At 42.7% G+C, this 23,017-nt stretch overlaps 1 protein-coding gene across 2 annotated transcripts in view; it reads left to right on the forward strand.

The window, feature by feature from the left end:
* Positions 1–23,017, forward strand: part of pou6f2 (POU class 6 homeobox 2) — an 88,226-nt gene that overhangs the window by 20,874 nt on the left and 44,335 nt on the right. For both annotated transcript variants that reach the window (XM_023950118.1, XM_023950117.1), the window contains exons 3-4: positions 2,260–2,348; positions 9,496–9,715. In XM_023950118.1, coding sequence (XP_023805886.1) covers positions 2,260–2,348; positions 9,496–9,715 — 309 coding nt within the window. The remainder of the gene's footprint in view (positions 1–2,259; positions 2,349–9,495; positions 9,716–23,017) is intronic.

Raw genomic sequence — 23,017 nt, forward strand, 5'->3', positions numbered from 1 at the left:
CTTAATCACAAATACACAAAGGTACAACCTGTGCAAAGACTAATTCTTTTCAATTTTTAATGAGTAATTGTAACTAATTACTAATCACTTTTGTGTAGTATATCATTGCATACATTTTTCCATTAGTACTTGATCCGCTAAACACTTTAATAAAAATTGTGTTTTTGGTGTTTTTAGCATGGTTTTGTAGCATGTTTCTGATGATAAAGGACATATATTAAAAAATTTAAGCTTAAAGTTGGGTTTCTGACTAAAAATGCCATTTGAAAAAGCGTGGAGATGTGGCGTAGGACCTACAACACCAAGCCACTAGCTCCCTGCCCCGCTCCATTCCGATGCATCCAGTTAAAGACAGACAAACCCATGTACGTCTTTGTTGTCTGGTATCTGGATCAAAACTGTTCGGCTGGATAGTCCCAATATTGCTCCCCATTTTTGTTGCACCGCTGATGTTAGGTTGGGGATGTGAGGGGCTGTAAGCTAACGGGAGAGAGTGTAAACAAAGGGACAACAGGAAAAATAGGGGCAGGCCTCACACCTATGTCCTAGAAAACGACAAGTTTTTAAAATCTTGGCTAAAAACGGCAAAAGCCATAATTAAAAGACGGAATGCTTTTGAGTCGGACTTTAAAACCAAAATCAGACGGTAATAAAGCACAACATTATTTTATTTTTTCTCCTGCAATAGCAAAGTTTCTCTCTGCAGCCATGAAATGTTTTACCCATTAAGCTCCTCACCGCCAAAATTTTTCAAAAAATGTTGTCGTTTTCTTTCAGGGTAGTTATTGCAGGTGCCAAATACAGTCTTCATTATGGATGAATTTTTGTTCTCGTTAGCCGTCCTCAAAGTACTGTAAACAAAACACTATACATTTTTGCAGGATTCCTTTTGCATCATCCTCATGTGCATTCTGCATCCGTCACTCCAGAGTACTTTTACTTTTAAGGACTTTCTATTGACAAAAAGTTGTGAGAAATCCAGCAAGCTGCAGGGAAGTTGAAACTGTTTATTTCAAATATTTGTATAATAAAACTAGATTAGTAACCTTTAAATGACGTTATAGCTACAGGAAACAGTTTGTAAGCAAAATGAAAAGAAGAATTTCACACTTATGATCTTATTTGCCTACAAGGCTGGCAAATGTAAAATAAAAAAAGGATGTATAAAAAAGAAAATGTTTCCTGTAAAAAGCTGTGATGCTTCCAATGTCTACTTGAAGGTCATTTATAGATGGCTCTTTTTCTTACTAATGCCACACAAGGGGCATATAAAGAGGTATTCGGACTTAAACATTATTCTGTAAGTAAATGTGCGTGATGTTTAAGTGTATGTGAAGCAGTGAGGAACATTTATTTATAAGATTTCGTCGTCATCTAAACCGACCCTAAAAAAAAATTAATCTTCCGAAAAATGAAAGCAATTCAGCTCCTTCAGTTTTCTTGTTTAAGGTATTTTCATGAAAATCAATGAGAGGTTGTTTTCAGGGTTTTATCAATTTGTTTTCTATTGATTTTAGGGAGTGAACAATTATACAAACCTGAAATTTACTCACTTCTGAACGAGCGTTACTGTTTGTTTGTTTTTCCTCGTAAGAAAGAATGTATCTCTGCTGAACTGGAGTTCTCTCCGTTTTCCTTTGGTTGTAGATGATACACTCCTGAAGTCTTTGTGCTAACAGAGACCTGCTGATGTTACAGATGTCCAAGCGTAAGGGTCAAACAAGCCTCTCTGACCTTCTTGAGCGCCGCAAATCTGAGATTTTGAGCAATAACAACGGATCATTGATAGCCTTTATTTTCCCCGCAGACATCAGCAGGCTTATTATCATCTCCCTGTCTGTTCTGCCCTCATTGCAAACAGGTTTAATTGTGCCTCATAGCTGGAGGCTCACAGTGGCAGGGGGAGCTGGCTTGGATGAGTGATACTCACTGATGTAAATGGCTGAATAATATGGCCCAGGCATTCGCTGAGGATCTCTATCTCCCTGTGGTAATCTGGGCCATCGGGGACCCGCCAGTATGCATCATCCGCCATCAATGAACCTCTCTGCTGGTTTGTAATATATTCAGTGCTACAGTGGTTATTGATAAAGCACTTAAAAGACACCCCCCCCCCCCCCCCGGTTGTGGCTGCTCCACTCTGTCTCGTAACATCCCGGCGTTCCGTGCGCTGTGTGTTTAACTTGTAAAGCCTTTCTTCAGGTTGAACAGTCGTCTATTCTGGTTCTCTACATGCATCCCTGTCTCTTTTTCTCTCAGGGATCCGTGATGGATCGGACGCCAGCAGCAGTCCGTCGGAGCAGAGCCAGCTGGGCCAGTCTCACCCGGGTTACCCCATGGGTCCACAGGTGAGAGGGAAAAAGTAAAAACTCTATTATATGTGTGATAGTTGATAAATCTATCAGTTATTGTTGAAAAAGGGCTTGTTTTATATATTTTATCCATCCATCCATTTTCCACACCCACTGAATTCCTTTTGGGGTCACATGGTTGCTGGAGCCTATCCTAGTTACTGGTAAGCAGAGGAAGACTCTAGATAGATAGATAGATAGATAGATAGATAGATAGATAGATAGATAGATAGATAGATAGATAGATAGATAGATAGATAGATAGATAGATAGATAGATAGATAGATAGATAGATAGATAGATAGATAGATAGATAGATAGATAGATAGATAGATAGATAGATAGATAGATAGATAGATAGATAGATAGATAGATAGAATACAATAAAAATGCAGTGCTAAGAGCATACATGATAAAAAGCTTAATTAATAGGGTAGAAGTAGAAGTATACCAAAAAAAACAGTAAAAAATAAATAAATAAATAAAAAATACATGTAAAAGGGCATCACTGTCACAGAAAACTTATTTTAGTGTAATTGCACTTCCTTGTTTAAAAACATTTTCAAATGTGTCGCTGAAAGCTGTTGTTTGGAATTATTACTTTTAACAAAGTTTGACAAAAGTGGCTACCAGCTTCCAGGACTAAATACACAAAGAAGCAAAGGCAATTATTCTTCCAGCAGTGAAATCAGCAAAACCAAATATCTATTAAAATTAAGTAATTTAATCAAATCAGGATCAGAAAGGTACATTTTAAAATTGTCTTATGCAAACCAACTTAGTTCCTCATATATGCTTTGGTACAAATTAATAAAACAATAATACCACAGATAATATGTGAATAAAACGTTTCATGATTATTTGAGTTCAGTGGCATCTAAACTTTAAAATAGTGTAACAACAAACTCCTCCTCCTTCAAGTCCTCCCTGTTTTCTTGTTTTAACCATTTTATCCCAAATATTATTTATTATTCCAATGAATCTGCTCCAATCCAATTTGTGTATTCTATATATATATATATATATATATGTATACATATACACATATATTTACATACTGTATCTTTTTTTTTAACTTTTTTTTCACTGGTGCTTGAGAAAATTGCTGCATTTTTAGGTTTTACTAAAATATTTTATCATTAAAAGAGTTCAGGGATATAAAGTTTTGTTGTTGATAGAATAGCATAGAGGAATGTATGATGACGTATTATATCTGCTTTTAAGGTACTTCAAAAAAAAGAAGCAAAAATGCAAAAAGTGACCTCTGGACAAAAGCTCAAACTACACCCTCCTGTTGTGACATGAATGAGCAGGAGAGTAAAGGGATGAGGGACTTTACTCTAGCTCCTTCTTCCTCTGAGCAGAGTATATTTACAAATTCTTTTTTGCATATCTGCACATATACAGGAAAAAACTTCTAAATATTTCCCTCAGACTTATATAGGTTGTCTTGAATTTGACTGGAAGCAACATCGGCTCATGGAATGAGGAAACTCAGATATTTGCAAACACAAACAGTTTCACTTCATTACATGGAGGAGAAACTCTTTTCCCGTCTTTACCTCGTTGCTACTGGATTCCTAAGCATGGCAGAATCCGCATGTCATGTTGCAAAATGACAAAAAAATATCTTGCAGTTGGAAGCTTATCAATTACAGACTCTTTGGGGGATTTTAAAACAGTTTATTTGAGGAAACAAAATACAATTTGGGGGGTTTAAATTTTCCTAGGTTTTTTCCAGATTGTTTTCTATTTTAGAAACTTTATTAATCTAAAAGGAATCATTTGTATCAAGCAGATAATAATCACAAATCCCTACTTTGCCACCATTGAGGATCTTGTTGTTTTTTTTAAAGATCCACTGCAATGAAAATCATGTTTTTGTTGTTATTAACATGTTTATTGTTAACATGTAACATCTTAATATGTAAAAATTGCATTCCTGATTATTTCTTTATTCAAATCATTGTAAATCAGGAGCTGACAAGAAAATTCAGTTTGAAAAAAGATTGTGAAAAATACTCTGGTCGGGCCACAAGCTCCCTGCTCTGCTTCATTCTGATGCATCTACTTGCAGAGAGATCCATGTACGTCTTGCTCGTCTGACCTGGAATCTGGCTCAAAATTGAACGATTGGATATCTCAGATATTACTCACCTTTTTTGTTCGATCTGTAATGTTAGGTTGGGGGTGTTAGGGGCTGTAAGCTAACAGGACACCACTTAAACAATGAGGAGGGGAAGGAGGATGGGGTTGCTCTGCAGCTTTTTGATTTTGACTAAAAAAACATGAGCAAGTCTATATGTACCTGAATTTTCTGTATCGAAGTGTGAACTTTAGCACTTTTTTGTAAGCTCATTGACAAACCAAGCATTTATTTTATTCATTTATTTAAAAAAAAAACACGCATTTATGTGGGAAAGGTAAGTCAAATTCTTAAGAAGCCTCTGGGAATGCTACAGTGTGAAATGGTAAAGTATTCAGTCATCGCACATCATCTTTAGAGGTAATTGAGTCGTGGCACTAATGAGCTGACACTACAGGCCCTGTCAAAACACGAAGAGAGCAAAGAGTCCGAGCCCGCTGCCTCGTTAATATCTCAATCGCATCTGATTGGATTTAGTGGCCTTGTTCTCCAGCGATGTCTAATAAACATCTAACTCATTAGGGTTGCTCAATGTCAGCGCTCAACACACACAAACACACGGAGCGTCAGGTTTCCTCCACCCTCTTTAATAAAGCCATTTTCCCTGTTCTCAGTGATACTCAATGACAATCAATCCTCATCAGCTCAGACAAAAGAGGAAACACAAGACGATGGGAGGGCTGGAAATGCGAGAAATCCCCAGAGAAATACTAAATCTGCTGTTAGGTTTAGGAAAAAAAAGAGCTTAATTAAAAGCACTTCTCTGATTGTGCGTGGATTGCGCTCTTGTCGCAGACGGGAACTCAGGAGGAAGAGGCGCTGAAGCAGGCAGCAGTTCCAGCCTGAGCCTCAGCAGGCGGCTCTCAACAGTCACTGTCTAATATATTAATGCTGTCAGTACAGTCTCTGTGAAGCCAACACTTTTCAGAAACAAAGGCGCTCCGCATGCCATTCCCAATTCTCTTGTTCCAGGATCAATATGTTTTGATAGATTCTCGCTCCAGAGCCAGATATTGTTCGAACAGCCATTATCCAATGGTAGTTTACACAACATGAATCTACCTTCCTTCAGTTTCCCACTCACAGTTAGGATGACGAAAGTCTGCTATCTGGGTGATTATGGCCAATTTCTCAGTGCCAGAGCTTCCATGCAGACAGAGGGACCTTACCCCCCCTCTCTTCTGCGATGGGTAGAGAGGCTGGGTACCACATCCAGGCACGAGCGGGGCAGCTTGCTCTTCTGGACACCAACACACACCCTTGTTTGTGCGTCTGTGTGGGCCCCTAGGAGACCACTTCTCAACACTCAGCTGTCAGGGCTGCCAAGCATTTTACAGCAGCTTTCCACCAGCTCCTATGGAGAGGAGAGCCTGGAGTTTCAAGCTAAAAGGCACAAAGTGAACGGCTTATAAATCTAAACTAAGGATGCTTGGATTGTGTCGAGGTAATTAATTTTTTTTTTGGCACTTTTGTTATTTCTACAATCTAAATGTGTACACTATATTACCAAAAGTATTGACTCACCCATCCAAAAGATCAGAATCAGGTGTACTCATCACTTGGCCTGGCCACAGGTGTACAAGTACTAGACTGTTTTCACAAACATTTGTGAAAGAAAGGTCCGCTCTGAGGAGCTCAATGAATTCCAGCGTGGAACTATGCAACAAATCCAGTGGTGAAATGTCCTCACTCCAAAATATTCCACAATCAACTGTCATCTCTATCAGAACAGAAGAGTTTGGGAACAACAGCAACTCAGCCACCAAGTGGTAGACCACGTAAGCTGGCGGAGAGGGATCAGCGGATGCTGAAGCGCAAAGTGCAAAGAAGTCGCACACTTTCCATGTAGTCCATTCCTACAGAGCTCCGAACTTCCTGGTTGGCTACAACTGTACAGCAAAATGGAGAAAAATATAAATGATTGACACATCCGAAACAAAGCAACAAAACTGGTAGCTCTGTATGCCTTGGTGCCAGTACTTACTTGGTGGTTTTGGAGTTTTGATACACACAGTGTTGGTGGATTGTACATTTATCTTTGAGCTCTGTTACGGCAAGAACTACAAAACTAATGAGTGAACATTGACCGCGAGATGGTTCTCGTGAGATCTTGTTGTTGTTTTGGTGCAGAGCTCCAGAAAGAGGCTCGGTGTGCTGCCAACTAGCGGTTGAGGGGTTAGGTGGACCACACAAGTAAGACGCTTAAAAATATGTTTGCTCACAGATAATTAATTAAAATTTGATTTGAAATCAATACAAGAATTGCCAAATAAAATATTGAGGTATTTGACAGAATTTTGTTTTTTCTACACCTCTTGTTTTCTCTGTCTGGCTTCTTTTTTTTTTTGGCAGCTGCCTGTAATGATAAAAAAAGAGGCCTGCATCTCATAATTGTACGATTGTCTTTTAAAGCTATTCTTTTCTGTGAGAGGCTGTCTTCGCTGTCAAGTGGGGATGTCTCATTTTGTTTGAAAGACTTGCCTTTGATTACATGCTGCTTTGATTTGAGATTACATTTCGAAGAAAAAAAGTGAGATTAACCATATGCCACAAGCAGCCAACAAATTCCTCGCCTTTATTAGCCTCCATTGAGGTTCCTCTGAGTTATTCATACATTTATTTTGAGCTAAATGCTGCTATCAAAGAAAATGCAACAATCCTGCAATCCTTTTCTTCCTTCCTGATTTTATCATCTAACATCTGAAAGCAAACAAGCATTCATCTGTGGAAATGTTGGACTCACGTGCACGTCCGAACGGGTGCATGCACTCCCCTTCATGCAGTGTTATCACAATGACGGGCCTGTCACCTAGAAGCACCCGGCTTTGTGAGTGGGGTGGACTCTTCCCACCAGTCAGCCTGTTCTGCGTCCTGCCCAAGCTGCAGATACACCATGCAAATCAGAGCAGAGAGCTGACATTTGGCGTTAAAGGCTTGTTAACTTTATTCACAGTGCATGAACCGACTCTCTCCGGAATTTGCTGTGGATGTAACATAAGCTAATATAATGATTTAAAAAAAAAAAAAATTAACATTCCAGGTTTTGTTGGTCTCCATGTACTTCCCTAAACCCCAAAACATTAACATACTTAAAAATAAAAAAGTATCCTAAATGTGTAACCTAAATAAATCCACTTCTGGCTCCAGCTCGTGCAGCTCTAAACCCATTGCTGAGACTTTTTTGAGTCGTGCAGATCATCTCAGAGAAATTCTCCTAATAATATCTCTTTTTTTGTCTCCGCACATTCCACTTCCAGAGTATTTGAAATAAAAAATATCTTGGAAGAAACAAGACGTCTTACCATCAAAAGAGCAACTGCTGCTGCTATGTTTTTGAAAAGCGCTGCATATTTTAAGCACATTGTTCTTTGATGAATACAATCTGTGCAATTTGTGAACCCTGAACCATTTTGCATTCTGTGAAAACAGGAACATTTCTCAGCTTTTCTGCAGAGAGAGGGGCTTGATTTCTGTTTTGACTGGTAATCGGCAGCATAGCAGAGCAGAGCTGCATGCAGCTGCAGTCAGAAGAAAGCACTGATTACTGAAAAAAAATCAGTTAGGTATATTTGCATGTTTAATTGGGACAGTTCCACAAAAAATCATTAATAACCATTGCAGAATTTACTCTGTTAAATATATATATATAACTTAATCGCGTTTAGCTATGAATTAACACCCAATAGTATTTTTTTTCAAGGTTGCCAAATCAGCTTTTTACCTAAAAAAAAAAGCATCTAAATTGTTATTTTAGTTTTCATTTACGTCCTTCACTTCTGCTGAAAATATGCCAAACTGAAGTGAATCAAAGTGTTTTAAAAGAAAAAAAACAACAACAACAAGAAAAGCTTTGTATTCTCATTCTGTTATGTGGAATTAAAACAATAACTTTTGCATAAAAAATGTAAAAATAGCATGATTTTAACTTTAAAGACCCCCATGGTGTTCATCTTTTGAGCTTTTTTGACAGTGTTCCCACGCTGCAAAAAACAGGCCCCTTAAAAATAAGTAAAAAAATAACTAAAAAAAATAAATAATAATAATCTGCCAATGGTATAAGAAAAAAGATCTCAACAAAAATTCTTATTTTGGGGGGAAAATCTAGTCACTAAAAGATGTTTTCTATGATTATTTTTTACCAACATTTTTTTTCTTGCAAAACAAACAGAAAATCAAACAATATATCTTGAAACAAAGGTATTTTTACCCTTTTAATATTCAGTTTTTGCAGTGTAGTGGCCTTTTATGCTGTTTTTAGCCAAAATCGAAAAACCTGTCGTTTTCTATAGGACATAGTTTCTGCAGAGCAGCAGGAGATTTGCCACTGAGTTGCGGGCGGAACACAGTGCATCTTTAACACTGTCCCGCTAGCTTACAGCCCCTCACAACCTAAACCTAACTTTACTCGTGTAACAAAAGTGGCGAGCAATATCCGAGCTATCCAGCCGTACAGTTTTGAGACATACGCCAGCTCAGATGGGGAAAAACTAAATTTGCAGATGGATCTTGTCGATCACAAATTCGCCTCTGAGGTTGTGAGTGGGACCATTGGTGCGGACCAACCCCGCCCCCTCTTCCCCTTCCAGATCATTAGAGCTTTGGAGTTAGGAGCTTATGGCCCGCCACGCATATTTTTGACGTAACAAATACGATCGTTTTCAAATTTCCCTTTTTCTTCTGCTCTTGTTTTACATTGATTTGAATAAAGAATTACTCAGAAATGCAATTTAAAACTTTATATTCCTTATATATGTCCTACATCATCATAAAAATGCCACAAGAACATGTTGACAACATTATTTTCAGTGTCAGTGAGCATTTCTTTATTAATGAATGGTTAGTAATGATCAAAAAAAAGCAGCAATGTTTAAAATCTAACTGTGTTTAATATATGTTATATATCAACGGGCTTCATTTTAATAAGAATGATCAATTATAAGGGTAAAGGGTTTGTTGGTCTAACCACTGCTGCTGTGCGGTTGTGTGTTTCCTCTCCAGTCTCTCTTAGTGGCCCAGCAATTGGCCAACGCTGTAGGTGGTGTGATGTCCGGGGCGGCACCCGGCATGAATCAGCCCATCCTCATCCCCTTCAATGCGGGTGGACACCTGGGTGGGCAGCAGGGACTGGTGCTCTCCCTGCCTACAGCCAACATCCAGAGCCTGGTGGCGGCTGCCGCTGCGGGTGGCATCATGACGCTCCCCCTCCAGAATCTGCAAGGTGAGAAAAAGGGCAGTGTGCATTAGTGTCACATCTTAGGGGGAAAAAAATAAAGTAAAAAAACATGCTTTTTAAAGGAACATCCAGGTGAAATTGAATGGAAAAACCTCTTTAAACAACAACTTGGTGAACACAAAACACCAAAAATGGTTTGTAATATAAGGGTTTTACATGTATTGCCTGACATAAGATAGTTTTTTTTTGTATGTTTGTGTGTAAAAATTGCTTTGAAGAGGTAAGAACTCTTCCGGGGTTTGTGTCCCAAAATGCATCTATCCTGAAATTGCCCAAAGGAAAAACCATATTAATTACAGGTCAGCGTTTTGCAGCGCAAAAGCACTTTATGGCTCTTTCCTGAGCAAAGGAGTACTCTGTACTTTACTTTTTTTTATATCTCTTTTCCACCTAATCTGTCCATCCTCATGGATGTACTTATCCTTGCCTTTTAAACTTTAATGCCCAAGTGTTCTCTTTTGATCATAGTTGTAAATGGTTTTCATTTTAATGTTTAAAACATTGTCTCTTTTATACCATTAGATTGAAGGATGGATGGGGAAAACTGTCAGCCATAAATCTTAGATGAGAGATGCACTAATGTAAAAAGATGCCAAGCTCCATGTAAAGCAGTGTGTTTTTTTTGGGGGGGGGATGCCGATTACAATAATGCCAGTGCAGCACAAAAGTGCAGGAAAGACTCCCATCATGTGAGGAAATGGACGGACTGCAGCACTCAGTGAGGAAATGTGGAAGTAGAAGCCTAATGGACACAAACATGCATAAATAACAGCAGCCATCACTGTGGGCAGAGCTTTGAATAAACCCCACATCTGTCCAACGAGCCTTTAAATGTATCCGTCAGTGGTGGACGATAATGGGCCCGGCAGGCTTGTCTGACTCGCACGTCGACAGATCTCCTCGGCGCATGAGGGACAACCCGGAGGCTTCAGTGATCCATCCAACTCAACGACCAACACGTTGTCAGGGTGTCGGAATTCAAAAACTGTGTCTCTTTGCTGTTCGCAACCAACCAGCAAACAGTCTCAACCCTGTGAGCTCTGAGAAATGGGCGGAGAGAAGAAAAAAACGTGGAAATGCCTCCACGGCAGATCTTTATTTATTTAATTATTTTTTTTGAGCGAGCGGTCTGACAGACTGGCTGTTCGCACGTCCTTTTATCTGAAGGCGATGCATTGAAGGGACCTCCGTGGAGAGAAGTGACATAAGTCACGAGTGAAGCTAAATGTCTTGACTGTGTCCAGGCCCCTTCTGGCCATGAGGCGCTCCTCCACTCTCCCCTGTCTGAGCTCATCACAGTTCTGCTGAATGAGGCCTGCTGGCACAGCACCTCTGTCAGACAACTGCAGCTCTGGCCTCTAACCCCGCCCCCCCCCCCCCCCCCTTCCCTCACCGTCCCTCCATCACTGCTGCTTTGGGCGTCCAGGACTGATTAATCGCACATATAATACAGTGCAGCTGTGTCTCCAGAGAGCGGTCGACGCATTTCACAACCGCCTGAGCAAGTGTGCTTTACGGCACTTAACCCTGCTGTCTAATTAGCAACAGATCAGAGACAAGACAACAGAGAGGCGCAGAAGGGAGGAGCCCGGCCAATGGCTAATGAGGCATTTAATGACCCACTAATGAGGCTGTTAGCCTCTTGGAGTAGACGATGGAGGAAATTCATACTCCGCATTCAGGATTTAGTTTCTGTGTAAACGTCACTTCAGAATGACAATTTTTCCACTAAATCACAGTTTTTTTGTTTTGGATTGTATCCCTACACTGCAAAAACTGAATCTTATAGAAAGAAAAAGAAGAAAATCTTATCAAGAAAGTTTTTCAGTAGCAATGTAATCGTACTTTAAGAAACATTTCGTAGTGACTAGAACTGTTTTTCTTGAAATACAAAGTCTTGGTAAAATAATTTGTCTAACCTCATTGGCAGTTTTTCTGTCGTTTTTGCTTATTTAGTAGAAATATTCCTTATTTTCTGAATATTTGACTTATTTCTAGCGAGACTATTTACACTTAAAAAAGAGTTAGCCTAAACATAGGGGGGAAAAACACTCATCTTTAGAAGAAAATCACTAGAAAGCTGTATAATGATCCATCCATGCATCCAAACTCAGGAAAAATAAGCTAACTGTTTGATAGAATTACCTCAATTTGACTGTTATACAGCCCTATAACAAGTATTTTTTTGTAGGTTCTCACCACATGGTTTTTATTTTTCAGTTTTCTATGAACATATTGTATCTTATTTAGATTACAATGACAAAAGCTAGTAGAAATGACTTATTTTAGAACAAAAAGTGAACAAAATAGGATACTATGTAAATCTAAAACTAGCACTTTTTCTTAGAACTTAAATCTAGTGTTTTGATTTCCAAAATAATGACAAACTGAACTTCAGAATTACATCCTTAAGCCCAAACCTACAGCGCAATTTTAGTTTTTTAGTCTTAAATCAAGCTTTCTATTGTCAAAAGTTTGGAGCAAAATTACTTTTAGTTACTAACTTCCTTATTTCTAAATCTCTTAATGAGACAAAAAATTATATTGTATTACATTTACATATAATAAATATTACATAAACTGCACTGATTTTTTTTATCATAAACTGGAAAGGTGTCGAGCAAAGAGAAGAATAAACAATTTAAACCTGGTAATGCATATTGAATGTCTCAAAACAAGGTTTTCAATCTTTCCAAGTATCAAATAGTTAGCAGTGTGGATCGGACAGTGGAGGAATTTTCTGCTGCACATTCAGGATTGCATCTCTTTTATTTCAGTTTTCAGGTTTGACTGTATAAATATCCCCCATATGTCTTACATTAGAATTACAGTTTTCCCATTAAATGGTTGTTTTATTTTCAAAGTATTTCTGATCATGACCAGAATGAGAATGCGTTCTGTCAGGGGGTCTGGTTTCCTGCAGTCTCAGACTGTGATGAATAACTATCACTGTAATGGGGTTCTGCTGTAAAGTTAGAGCAGTTGTTTAAATAAAACTGAGCAGCATCTTGTGGCAGACTCCGTAAACATGGGAGCTGGTTGTTTGTCAGAATGATTAATGCCAGCAAACAAGCAGTAAAAACAAATTAAACTAAACAAGGGAGGGAAGTTATCTTTTGTGACAAGAGTGCACCCGATTCTAGCTGACTCCACAAAGGCGAAACTGGCTTGGGTCATGCTGGAGGTCTGTAAATATGACAGCTGATGAGAAGAAAGAGATCCTTCATGATTTTCACAATTTAGAGATTCGACAAGCATCTGCCGATGCTGCAGCTTCCCAGCTTGCTCTTGATGGTAACTTTTCCATGCATTTTAAATGGGTTTTCATTTCACTAGACCTCATAACAAGAAAAGCATGATTACCTTGTTTGTAAAACCAGCAGCATCAAAGGTTTTTGCTTGTAATGCTCAATGGGAGGAAGCAGAACAAAGTCGTACGTCTACTCCTCTCCTCCATGACTCACTCAAAGGTAATGCAAGAAGCTAGTTTACTGGAGTGCTTTCATATTAATAAGCATATCCCATCTTATTTGCTGTGAGCAGAAAGCCAGGCAGCACATCACATCAGAGAGCAGACTTCTAATGGTGAGGTGAGAGCATTGTTCCACAGGAAACACAAAACAGCACTCAGGCTTCCTCATAAAGGTCGGCATCCCACTCACCTGCAGTAATGAGACCCCGTGTACTTGCCAATCAAAGGCACGCCTGTCGTTTCTGATGAAAACACTCAGCGATATTGTTCGCTGGCTTCATTTTTTCATTTTTTCGGCATGATACAAATTAGGGAAATGACTGTGTTCATTACACCCCCAAAGGGTGGGCTCCCGGGGGAAGTACCCAATGCTTCCACACTAGTTAGACATGTCAGGGTGGATCTCTTCCGCCTCACTTGACTGCTGCTCCTTTAAGAGGTTAGCTCAGCCGGGCAGCGCCACTGACTTAACCCCTGTGCAGTCGAAACGCCTTTTGTTCACTGCAAATAGAGGTAGACTAAAATAGGAAAAGAACACACATTTTAAGAAGAAAATCTTCAGAAAGTAGTAAAATGATCTGTCCATGCAGCAAGTCAGTATCACTTACCAATCTTGGAATAGTTCCACAAAAGCATTCAAAAAGGAAAAATGAGCTAAAAAAGCTGTAAGATAGAATGACCTCGAATTGAATAGTATATAGCCCTATATTAAGATTTTATTTTACTAGTTCTAAGATAATTGTTTGTATGTTTGAGTTTGATGAACATAATTGTAGTACATTTTGATTGCAGTGACATAAAACTAGTGTAATAAGTGGAAATGATTCGTTTCGAAGCAAAATGTGGGGGGGAAAATGAGAATATGATCTTAGTGAAAGTTGACACATCCTAAAAAGAATCCTCATATCAAGGGCTATTTTCAAATTTCATCCCTATTCCCCCTGATTTCTTTTTTTTTTTTTTTTTTTTTCCTTTTTACCTTGTCCTGTCCAACAGCTGGGCAAACAGATGAGAGCTGAGGGCCTCTTGTGTTGGACATATTTTACTTTAACAAGAGGGGTTATTAATCTTCAGACAAACCAAAGGTATGTCTGAATAAACCCCTTTTGTAATTGAGGCCAAACTTTATTAATTTCAAACATGTTTGAAGATCTTTGGTGTTGGACCGGACGGAAAAGGAAAGAGGGGAAGAAGAGAGAGGGACGTTAGAAAGAGGGGGGGAAGGAGGGTGATAGTAGGAGGGGAAGGGGGATAAGACCATGAAGCAGCATAGAGCAACAAGTTTACTGGTTGTTAATCACCATGGTAAGGCTCAAATGCAGTACAAAAAGGGCGGAGCCTGTCCACACACACACCCAAGTGTCAAACACACCTGCTAGTTGCAAAAATGTCCATCTGTCGACATGTACACAAAACAGATAGTGCTCACACGCATACTTATGCCTTAAAACCAACTAGTGTGAAACATTTCAGTCATTCAGTCACGCAAGCCGCCAGTGCAAAGGTGAGCCAACACCCGTGCTCAGGTGAGTGCTCATGTTCTTCTAATATGGATGGTGGAATGTGTAAAGAAGGAAGGAGAGCGCCCAGCCATCCCCACCCCAAGACCCCCACCGCAGCAACAGCGGCAGCCGGAATCCCCCCCACGCCACACGGAAACCGGCAGGGAACAACCGCCGCCCGGGCGACCAAGCCCGCCACCCAGGCCAGGGCCAGCAGGACCGCCGCAAGGCCCCCCAGAGCCAGAGAGCAGGGAGGCACAGAGGGAAAGAGAGGGCCGCCCCAGCCCAACCAGGAGAACAGCCCCCCCGCCGCGCCGGGAGAGCCCAACGCAGGGCCCCACCGGAGAGGGACGCCCACAGCCCCAGATGAGCACCCCACCACCACCCAGGAGTTCCGGGCATCCCCCCGCCCCAACCCCAGGTACGAGCCAGGACCCCCCAAGGGAGACCCGCCCCGCACTCCAGGCAGCCATCCGCCCGGCCCACGGTTGGTCCAGGGAGGAGCAAGGCAGGGGCCCGCCGCCCCCGCCCAGGAGGGGGGAACCCCGGGGAAAAAAGAGGGCCCACAAGGGGTGTTGTAAATATGGCCCGACCAGGCTCGGCCACAGTTGGAAGTTAGGCGGGGCCCAGCGCTCAGGAGCAAGGACCAGAACCCACCCCCCAGGGACACCAACACCCCCGGCTCAGATGTAATGTGAACCCCCCCACCGCGCGGAGAGAGCACCGCCGGGCCCAGGAAGCCGGCACCCCGGGGACACGGCCGCCGCTCCAAAGGGGCCCGTACCCCCCACCAGGGAAGAGGCAGGGGACAGATGGTCCTAGGTCCCACCTTCCTTGCAAAATGTGTGTGCGTATATGTGTGTTTAAGAGGGTGTGTGTGTGCATGTGTGTGTGTTTATGTTGGGATGTATATATTGAGGGGGGAGGGGTGTGTGTACTAAGGGGGGTGCAGTTAAAATTGGCGGGTAGGGCACTAAGGGGACATCTCCTGATTACTCACAGTGATGTCCCCTCACCCTCCCCACCAAGGGGCCCTAAATGTCTAAGGTGCGGTTAAAATTGGCGGGTAGGGTGCTAGGAGGACATCTGCTGCTTGCTGGCAGTGATGTCCAAGCACCCCCCCTACCAAGGGCCCTACATGTCTAAGGTGCAAATAAAACCGAAAGAGGGGGGGCCCACTCCATACGGCAGCCATAGGAGGGGGGGCCACTGCCTAGTAAACCCCCCCCCCCAAGGCCCATCGCAGGCTAATCCCCCCACCCCCTCACCCTATTATGAGGTTATATGAGGAAGGGGGTAAGTTGGGGACAGCTGGTAGACTGTCCCCCGGTGGTCAAACAGCTGTCCCCCGCCCCCCCCCCCAGCAAGGGGGCCAGGCCCACCCAGCCCAGGGGCCCCACCCCCGGAGGCGCCGACACCCCAGGCCCAGCACCACCCACCCCACACAGAGGGAGAGGAGCCAGAAAGCGCCGGCCCCCCCCGGAGCAAGCCCAGGCCCCCACCCCCAAACGCCGGCCCTAGAAGAGCTCTGGTCAGGCCTCGACGGGACCGAGGCAGCCAACCGGCCGGGGAAACCGCCGATGGCCTCAGCGGAGACCCCGACCCGTCAACCCCCCCTGCCCCGTACCAATAGTGGCCCCCCCCCTCCCCCAGAATGCCCCCCCACAGGACAGGGCCGACAAGACCCCCCACCCCACCCCACCCCAGACCCCGCAGCCGAAGCGGATGACACCCAGAGCGCCCGGGGGCCCCAAGAGGGTTGTCCCGTCCCGCCCCAGAGCCAGGGAAGGGCTGATCCCAGCCCCAGGCGTAGATGGGAAGCCCATCCAGTGCCGCTGGGCCCCCCCCCCCGAGCAGCGCCCCCCGCCAACCCCCCCCAGCACAGGCAAAGGGACCACCCCCCCAAGCCAAGCCAGAACACCACCACGCACCCCCACACCCAAGCCCAGAGGACCACGCAGCGCCCCAGCCCGCCCCACCCCGGCGCCGGACCCGACCCCCCGACCAACGGAGCCCCCACCACCCCCCGCCAGGCACCGGAGGCCCCGGCCCCCACCCCAGCCCACGGCAGAAGGGCAAGGAGCAGCGACGACCAGGCCCCCCCATCCCCTAAGTCATGGAGTCAGCCATGGGAGACCAGAGAGACCGAATTCTTTCAAAGTTACTTGAACCTTGGGCTGACATTTTTTCCAAGCTGATCTGATCAAGCAGCAGATTTCTGTGTTGACTTATATTTATATTTTTCTTGCTTTTCCAATTTGTTAAAATAGTTTTTTTAGCAATGCAAAGAGTTATGAAAATGATAGAGCCTAATCCTCCTTCTACATCGATGGCACTCATGTCACCAAGCACACAAAGTGACGGTGAAGCTGTGATTGAAACCTTAAGCCAGACTGATAAATCGGCACATACCTGCTGCCAGAGAGCCTGGACAGGTAAGTTGGGGACAGCTGGTAGACTGTCCCCCGGTGGTCAAACAGCTGTCCCCCACCCCCCCCCCCCAGCAAGGGGGCCAGGCCCACCCAGCCCAGGGGCCCCACCCCCGGAGGCGCCGACACCCCAGGCCCAGCACCACCCACCCCACACAGAGGGAGAGGAGCCAGAAAGCGCCGGCCCCCCCCGGAGCAAGCCCAGGCCCCCACCCCCAAACGCCGGCCCTAGAAGAGCTCTGGTCAGGCCTCGACGGGACCGAGGCAGCCAACCGGCCGGGGAAACCGCCGATGGCCTCAGCGGAGACCCCGACCCGTCAACCCCCCCTGCCCCGTACCAATAGTGGCCCCCCCCCTCCCCCAGAATGCCCCCCCACAGGACAGGGCCGACAAGACCCCCCACCCCACCCCACCCCAGACCCCGCAGCCGAAGCGGATGACACCCAGAGCGCCCGGGGGCCCCAAGAGGGTTGTCCCGTCCCGCCCCAGAGCCAGGGAAGGGCTGATCCCAGCCCCAGGCGTAGATGGGAAGCCCATCCAGTGCCGCTGGGCCCCCCCCCCGAGCAGCGCCCCCCGCCAACCCCCCCCAGCACAGGCAAAGGGACCACCCCCCCAAGCCAAGCCAGAACACCACCACGCACCCCCACACCCAAGCCCAGAGGACCACGCAGCGCCCCAGCCCGCCCCACCCCGGCGCCGGACCCGACCCCCCGACCAACGGAGCCCCCACCACCCCCCGCCAGGCACCGGAGGCCCCGGCCCCCACCCCAGCCCACGGCAGAAGGGCAAGGAGCAGCGACGACCAGGCCCCCCCATCCCCTAAGTCATGGAGTCAGCCATGGGAGACCAGAGAGACCGAATTCTTTCAAAGTTACTTGAACCTTGGGCTGACATTTTTTCCAAGCTGATCTGATCAAGCAGCAGATTTCTGTGTTGACTTATATTTATATTTTTCTTGCTTTTCCAATTTGTTAAAATAGTTTTTTTAGCAATGCAAAGAGTTATGAAAATGATAGAGCCTAATCCTCCTTCTACATCGATGGCACTCATGTCACCAAGCACACAAAGTGACGGTGAAGCTGTGATTGAAACCTTAAGCCAGACTGATAAATCGGCACATACCTGCTGCCAGAGAGCCTGGACAGGCGTGCAGAACCATAGTGCATGCATGTAATTGCCGGGTAGATTACTGTCACAGTGCTGACAAATGTCTGAGTTGCTGAGACCCATCTTGAACATCCTCTGTCCAGTGTAGTAAATTCTGTGAAGGGTTTTAAAATGGATTAGCTGCAGATTTGGACTTTTTGTCAGTTTAAAGGTGTTTAGACAAAGTTCTGACCAAAAGCTTTCATCTGTGCTGATGCTCAAATCCGCATCCCATTTTGTTGTCGGAAGTGAAATGTTATTATCTAAATTACATAAAAGTTTGTATATTTTGGAGAGAATTTTATTCATTGAGAAATTGATCAGAGTGGTAACTACATCTGGTAGCTTTAAATCGTTGTCTCTGTATTTAAATTTTTTAGTAATACTTGATTTAAGTTGCTGATATTCCAAGAAGTTATTTATTCCATGTTTGTCTTGAAGTTCCTGGGGAGTTATGAATCTTCTATCAATAATTACGTGCTCTAGTTGTTTTATGCCCCCTGCTTGCCAAGCTGGGAAGTGGATAATTTTTTTGTTTATGAGGATGTCTGGGTTGTTCCAGATGGGTGTCATTTTGCACGGTTGAATTGATGATTCCCCCTGATTTCTGAAAAAAACTACCGGTATATAGTCCAGCACTTTTTTTTCAAATGGCAAATATGACATTTTACTGATCTTACAAATACTATTTATGAATCTTACCCTGAATTAGACTTTTTGAGTCTTAAATCACGTTTTTTTTATCACTGAGAGTTTAGAAAAGAAGGATTTTGACTCACTTTAATATTTATTTCCTTTTTTCTGGATCCAAGCTCTTAATGAGACACAAAATTCACATGTGCTGATTTTTATTTATTCATTGAAAGGTCAGACAAGCAAATGTAAGATACCCACTAAACATAAAGTACTTCACAGACAGTATTATTAGAATTATTATTTAAACCAGTTTAAATATCTTATTACCTTGATATAAGATACAAAAAAATATACCAACTAGCAACATTATTATTGAAACAGTTTTTTTTAACTATACATCATATTTTTAAGCAGAAGGACTTGTTTTAAGAAACAGACTTCCTTGATTTAGGAAACTGGAAAGTTTTATATGACTTTTGACTGATTGAAATTCTCATTTTAATTCCAGTCTTTAAGATTATAATAGTCCAAACAGGAAATTTGGACTGTCATAGTGCTTAAAATAAGACAAATAAATACACCCTCTTTAATAATCCACTCCAAAGAAAGTTTTTGGTTTTTCTAAGATGTTCTTGTAGCATTTTTCTCATGAGCGACGATGTTATATAAAGAAAATTAGACCTAAAATTGCAATTCTAAGTATTTCTTTATTGAAATTGTCATGAATCAAGGGGAAACAAAATAACGCAGCTGGAAAAAGTTTGTAGCTGTTAGCTGTTACAACCAGCGAGCCACAGGCACCCTACTCTGCTTAATTCAAATGCATCAACTTGTAGACAACTAGATCCATAAAGGTCTTTGTTTTCCTTGTTTGAGCTGCCATCATGGTTCTGAAAATAGGGATAGCTCTAAGATGGCTCAGCCATTTTTGCTGGGGTTGTGAGGGGCTGTAAACTAGCGATAGAGAGTAAAAACAAAGGGATGATGGGAAGTGGGAGAAACAAGACACAAGGTACTGAGGCTCAACTCAGATGTAAATTTCTGATAAATTATATGTGTGCAGAAACTAGTTCCCAAAAAAACACTTCATTTTTTTTAATTTCAGCTAAAGCAGCATAATCATAATTAAATGAGAGCTGAGGACGCTTTTACAATAGATCAAAAGATGTTTGACTTTAAAATAGGATATATTTGTATACAGTAAAACCTAGTTTTTCCAATTACCAAAACAATTTATATAAATATCTGTGCTTTTAGCCCATTTCAAGACTTAATTAAGTCTTAAAAGTGTAGAATATCACACCTTATTTTAAGAAATCTTACCAAGACTAATTTTACCAGTTCCATTGGCAGTTCATTCTTGTATTATTTATTATTTTAACTTGTTTTGAAAAGGAAGTTTTTTCAAATGTAAAACGACTTCAAACCTGGTCAAATATATTGAATGTGTAAAAACGACGTTTTAAATCTTTGCAAGTCTCAAATAGTTTGCAGTGATTGCATTTCCAGAGACATCCATTCCTGTCTCGTTATGGTCAAACTACCTTTTTCTTGTACTCGTGTGTTGATTCAATTAGAGACGAGTCAAAGAATAAGCGGGTGTTTGAGGGCATGGCGAGGTGACCACATTTCTTCTCCTCAACATCTGTCGTGGTAACCCGATGCAGGTCAGAACCATCCCTGCTCCCTTATCGCTCTTTAATTTCAGGCGTTCTCAAGCTGCATGCATTCCACGTCGCTCTTTAATGATTTAACTTTGCTGCGGTTGTAAGACGATCGCTGGGGAGATAGAGCTGCATTAAATAAATAACAGTGATAAAATGTAGACCTCATACATTTCAAAGCTAATGCAACTAGCGGTGCAATAGGAGCAGCTGCACACAGTCCTGGAGCGGTAATTTGATTGATTTGTTGTGACAGCAGCCAAATAATTGAGAGTGAGAGGTGCTGCTGGAGATGAAGCGCAGGCAGGCAGAGGCAGGTTCGTGAGGCAGTCCCAGCAGAGATGGCACCCTGGTTCTCATCTCTGCCATTGATATCTGCTGCCGGTTTTATTGTTTGTCTTCAGTAAGCTGTTCGGGAGCGTGTGGGTTTGTGCCATCAAGACGGTTAGGTTACGAAAAGAAGGAAAAAAAACACACACACAAAAAAGACTGTTATGAGGGTAAAGGATCAAGAGGCTGAATTTACACTCCGGTTCAGGCTTACTGTATTTGCACACATCGACACACACACTCCCTTGAGACTGTTTCATGCTCCACTTAGGAGCTGGGACAAAAGTAGATTCATCTGCACTTGTTGCAGACGTGCAATTCCCTTATTATGATCCGCAGTTTATTTAAGAACACAGTCTGACATTTGAGTGCGTGTCCTTTTTTTTTTATCCTGGTCCTGTTTTCTTTTTTCCCGGTAAGCAACAGTAGCGCTGACCCTCTGGCTCCTGAATTGTGTTTTGTTTCTGTGCATGGTGGCGGTGTCACTCTGGTTCAGCAATGCCACGAGACAGCATGCTGCCAGAGCCGAAAATAGAATGAAAAGAAAGGAAAAAAGGAGAGCAGAGGGCTGAGTCCTTACGGCAGTGTGGAGGAGGACAATAATATTATTAATCAGATGTGGCTGCGTACACTTCTCCCTGACATCTGCCCTCGCCGTTAAACACTAAAGGAGGCTTTTTTTTTTTTGCAAACCTGCTGCCATGAATGTCTTCTACACGGCATTAATCATTTATTTGTGAAGGTAATCAATGGAAAAGTGTCCCGTGTTTATAGTTTCTTACTTTAGATACTGTGTTAGTGCACAACAGAGTTTTTGAATTAACATCCAATCATATGTTGGTTCTGTCTTGTCGCTGTCCTGGACTGCAAGTTTTCACTTTTTGTCTTATTGCGCCTTTGAGCAAACATTTCATCGCGTGCGTACTGAAAAACTCACCAAAGTTAGCACGTGCTGGCACCTGATGAAAATTAATTTGTGACATGGTGAAGCCCCTTCATAAAAAAAATAAAAAATAAAGAAAAAATCCAAAGAAAGTTTTGAAATTATTATGGGATGGCCACAGGGCCTACAGCTTGGCAGACATTTCAGTGATTTTCATGAAATTTCACACACATGCAACCAGGTTAAGTCTACAACCAGTTTTGTTGACCTCTGACCTCAGTGAGAGGCTTGAATTTAAAAAAAAATCTCTTTTAGTATCAGCTACAAATCTAAACTCCTATTAGGGTTTTCGATCTATCACCTCCTAACTCGTTGAGTCTCATTGGGAAGCTACTCTGCAAAATGGTTTGTTTTGTAATCTGTAGATTTTGAACAGCGTTAGCGTAGTGAGCTAATATGATATTTTCATTTTACTTGCATTTTTTTTCAACCAGGGTATTGTGATAATTTAATACATAAATCATTGGCTCGAGCTGAACGAAACGATATGACATGCAACCTGGATATATGAGGAATGGTTAACAAAAAAATCTCTGTTGCTAAGGAAATCCAAAAATTTACTTTTGTCTATTCTTCTAAAAATTACCTAGACCTGTTCATCACCCCCAGGCGACCAAAAAATAACATGGTTGCTATGGAGATAAAACCAACAGTGTTTTTTTACATGCACAACTGACCATGGTGGCAGGGGGAGAAGGGGAGAGTGAGGGGCGCAAAGCAGCGGCTGAGCCAGAGAGGGTGGGTCTAAAGGGGGCGGCAAGTGCAATGGAGGGTAGTGGCTGTGGGCCATACAACACCGCTCGCAACTTTAATTTGCTCATTGTTGCTACTTCAATTCACTGCTATCAATTTAGATAAATTATATTACAAAAAAGCCTTAACTAAGGGATTTCCTCTTTAAATTTATTGATAGTTTACATGTATTCCATCAAAATTAGCAGTAATTTAGCATAAATCTATCCAGCTTCATTTTATAGTTTAATGGACCAATCAATAAGGAGTATTGAACAGTTCATAAATGAAAACACGTGTCTGCATTTACATGTATATTTTGGTGTGTGGAACAGAGCTCTCAGTAAATTCCTCGACCCCCACCACCCCCAGGTTGTTCTGTCGAAATTACAATTTCCCTTTCTGCCTGTCTTTTTCCGGCCACCCTTGTTCC

This window comes from Oryzias latipes, chromosome 20 (genome assembly GCF_002234675.1).
Source record: "Oryzias latipes chromosome 20, ASM223467v1".
NCBI lineage: Eukaryota > Metazoa > Chordata > Actinopteri > Beloniformes > Adrianichthyidae > Oryzias > Oryzias latipes.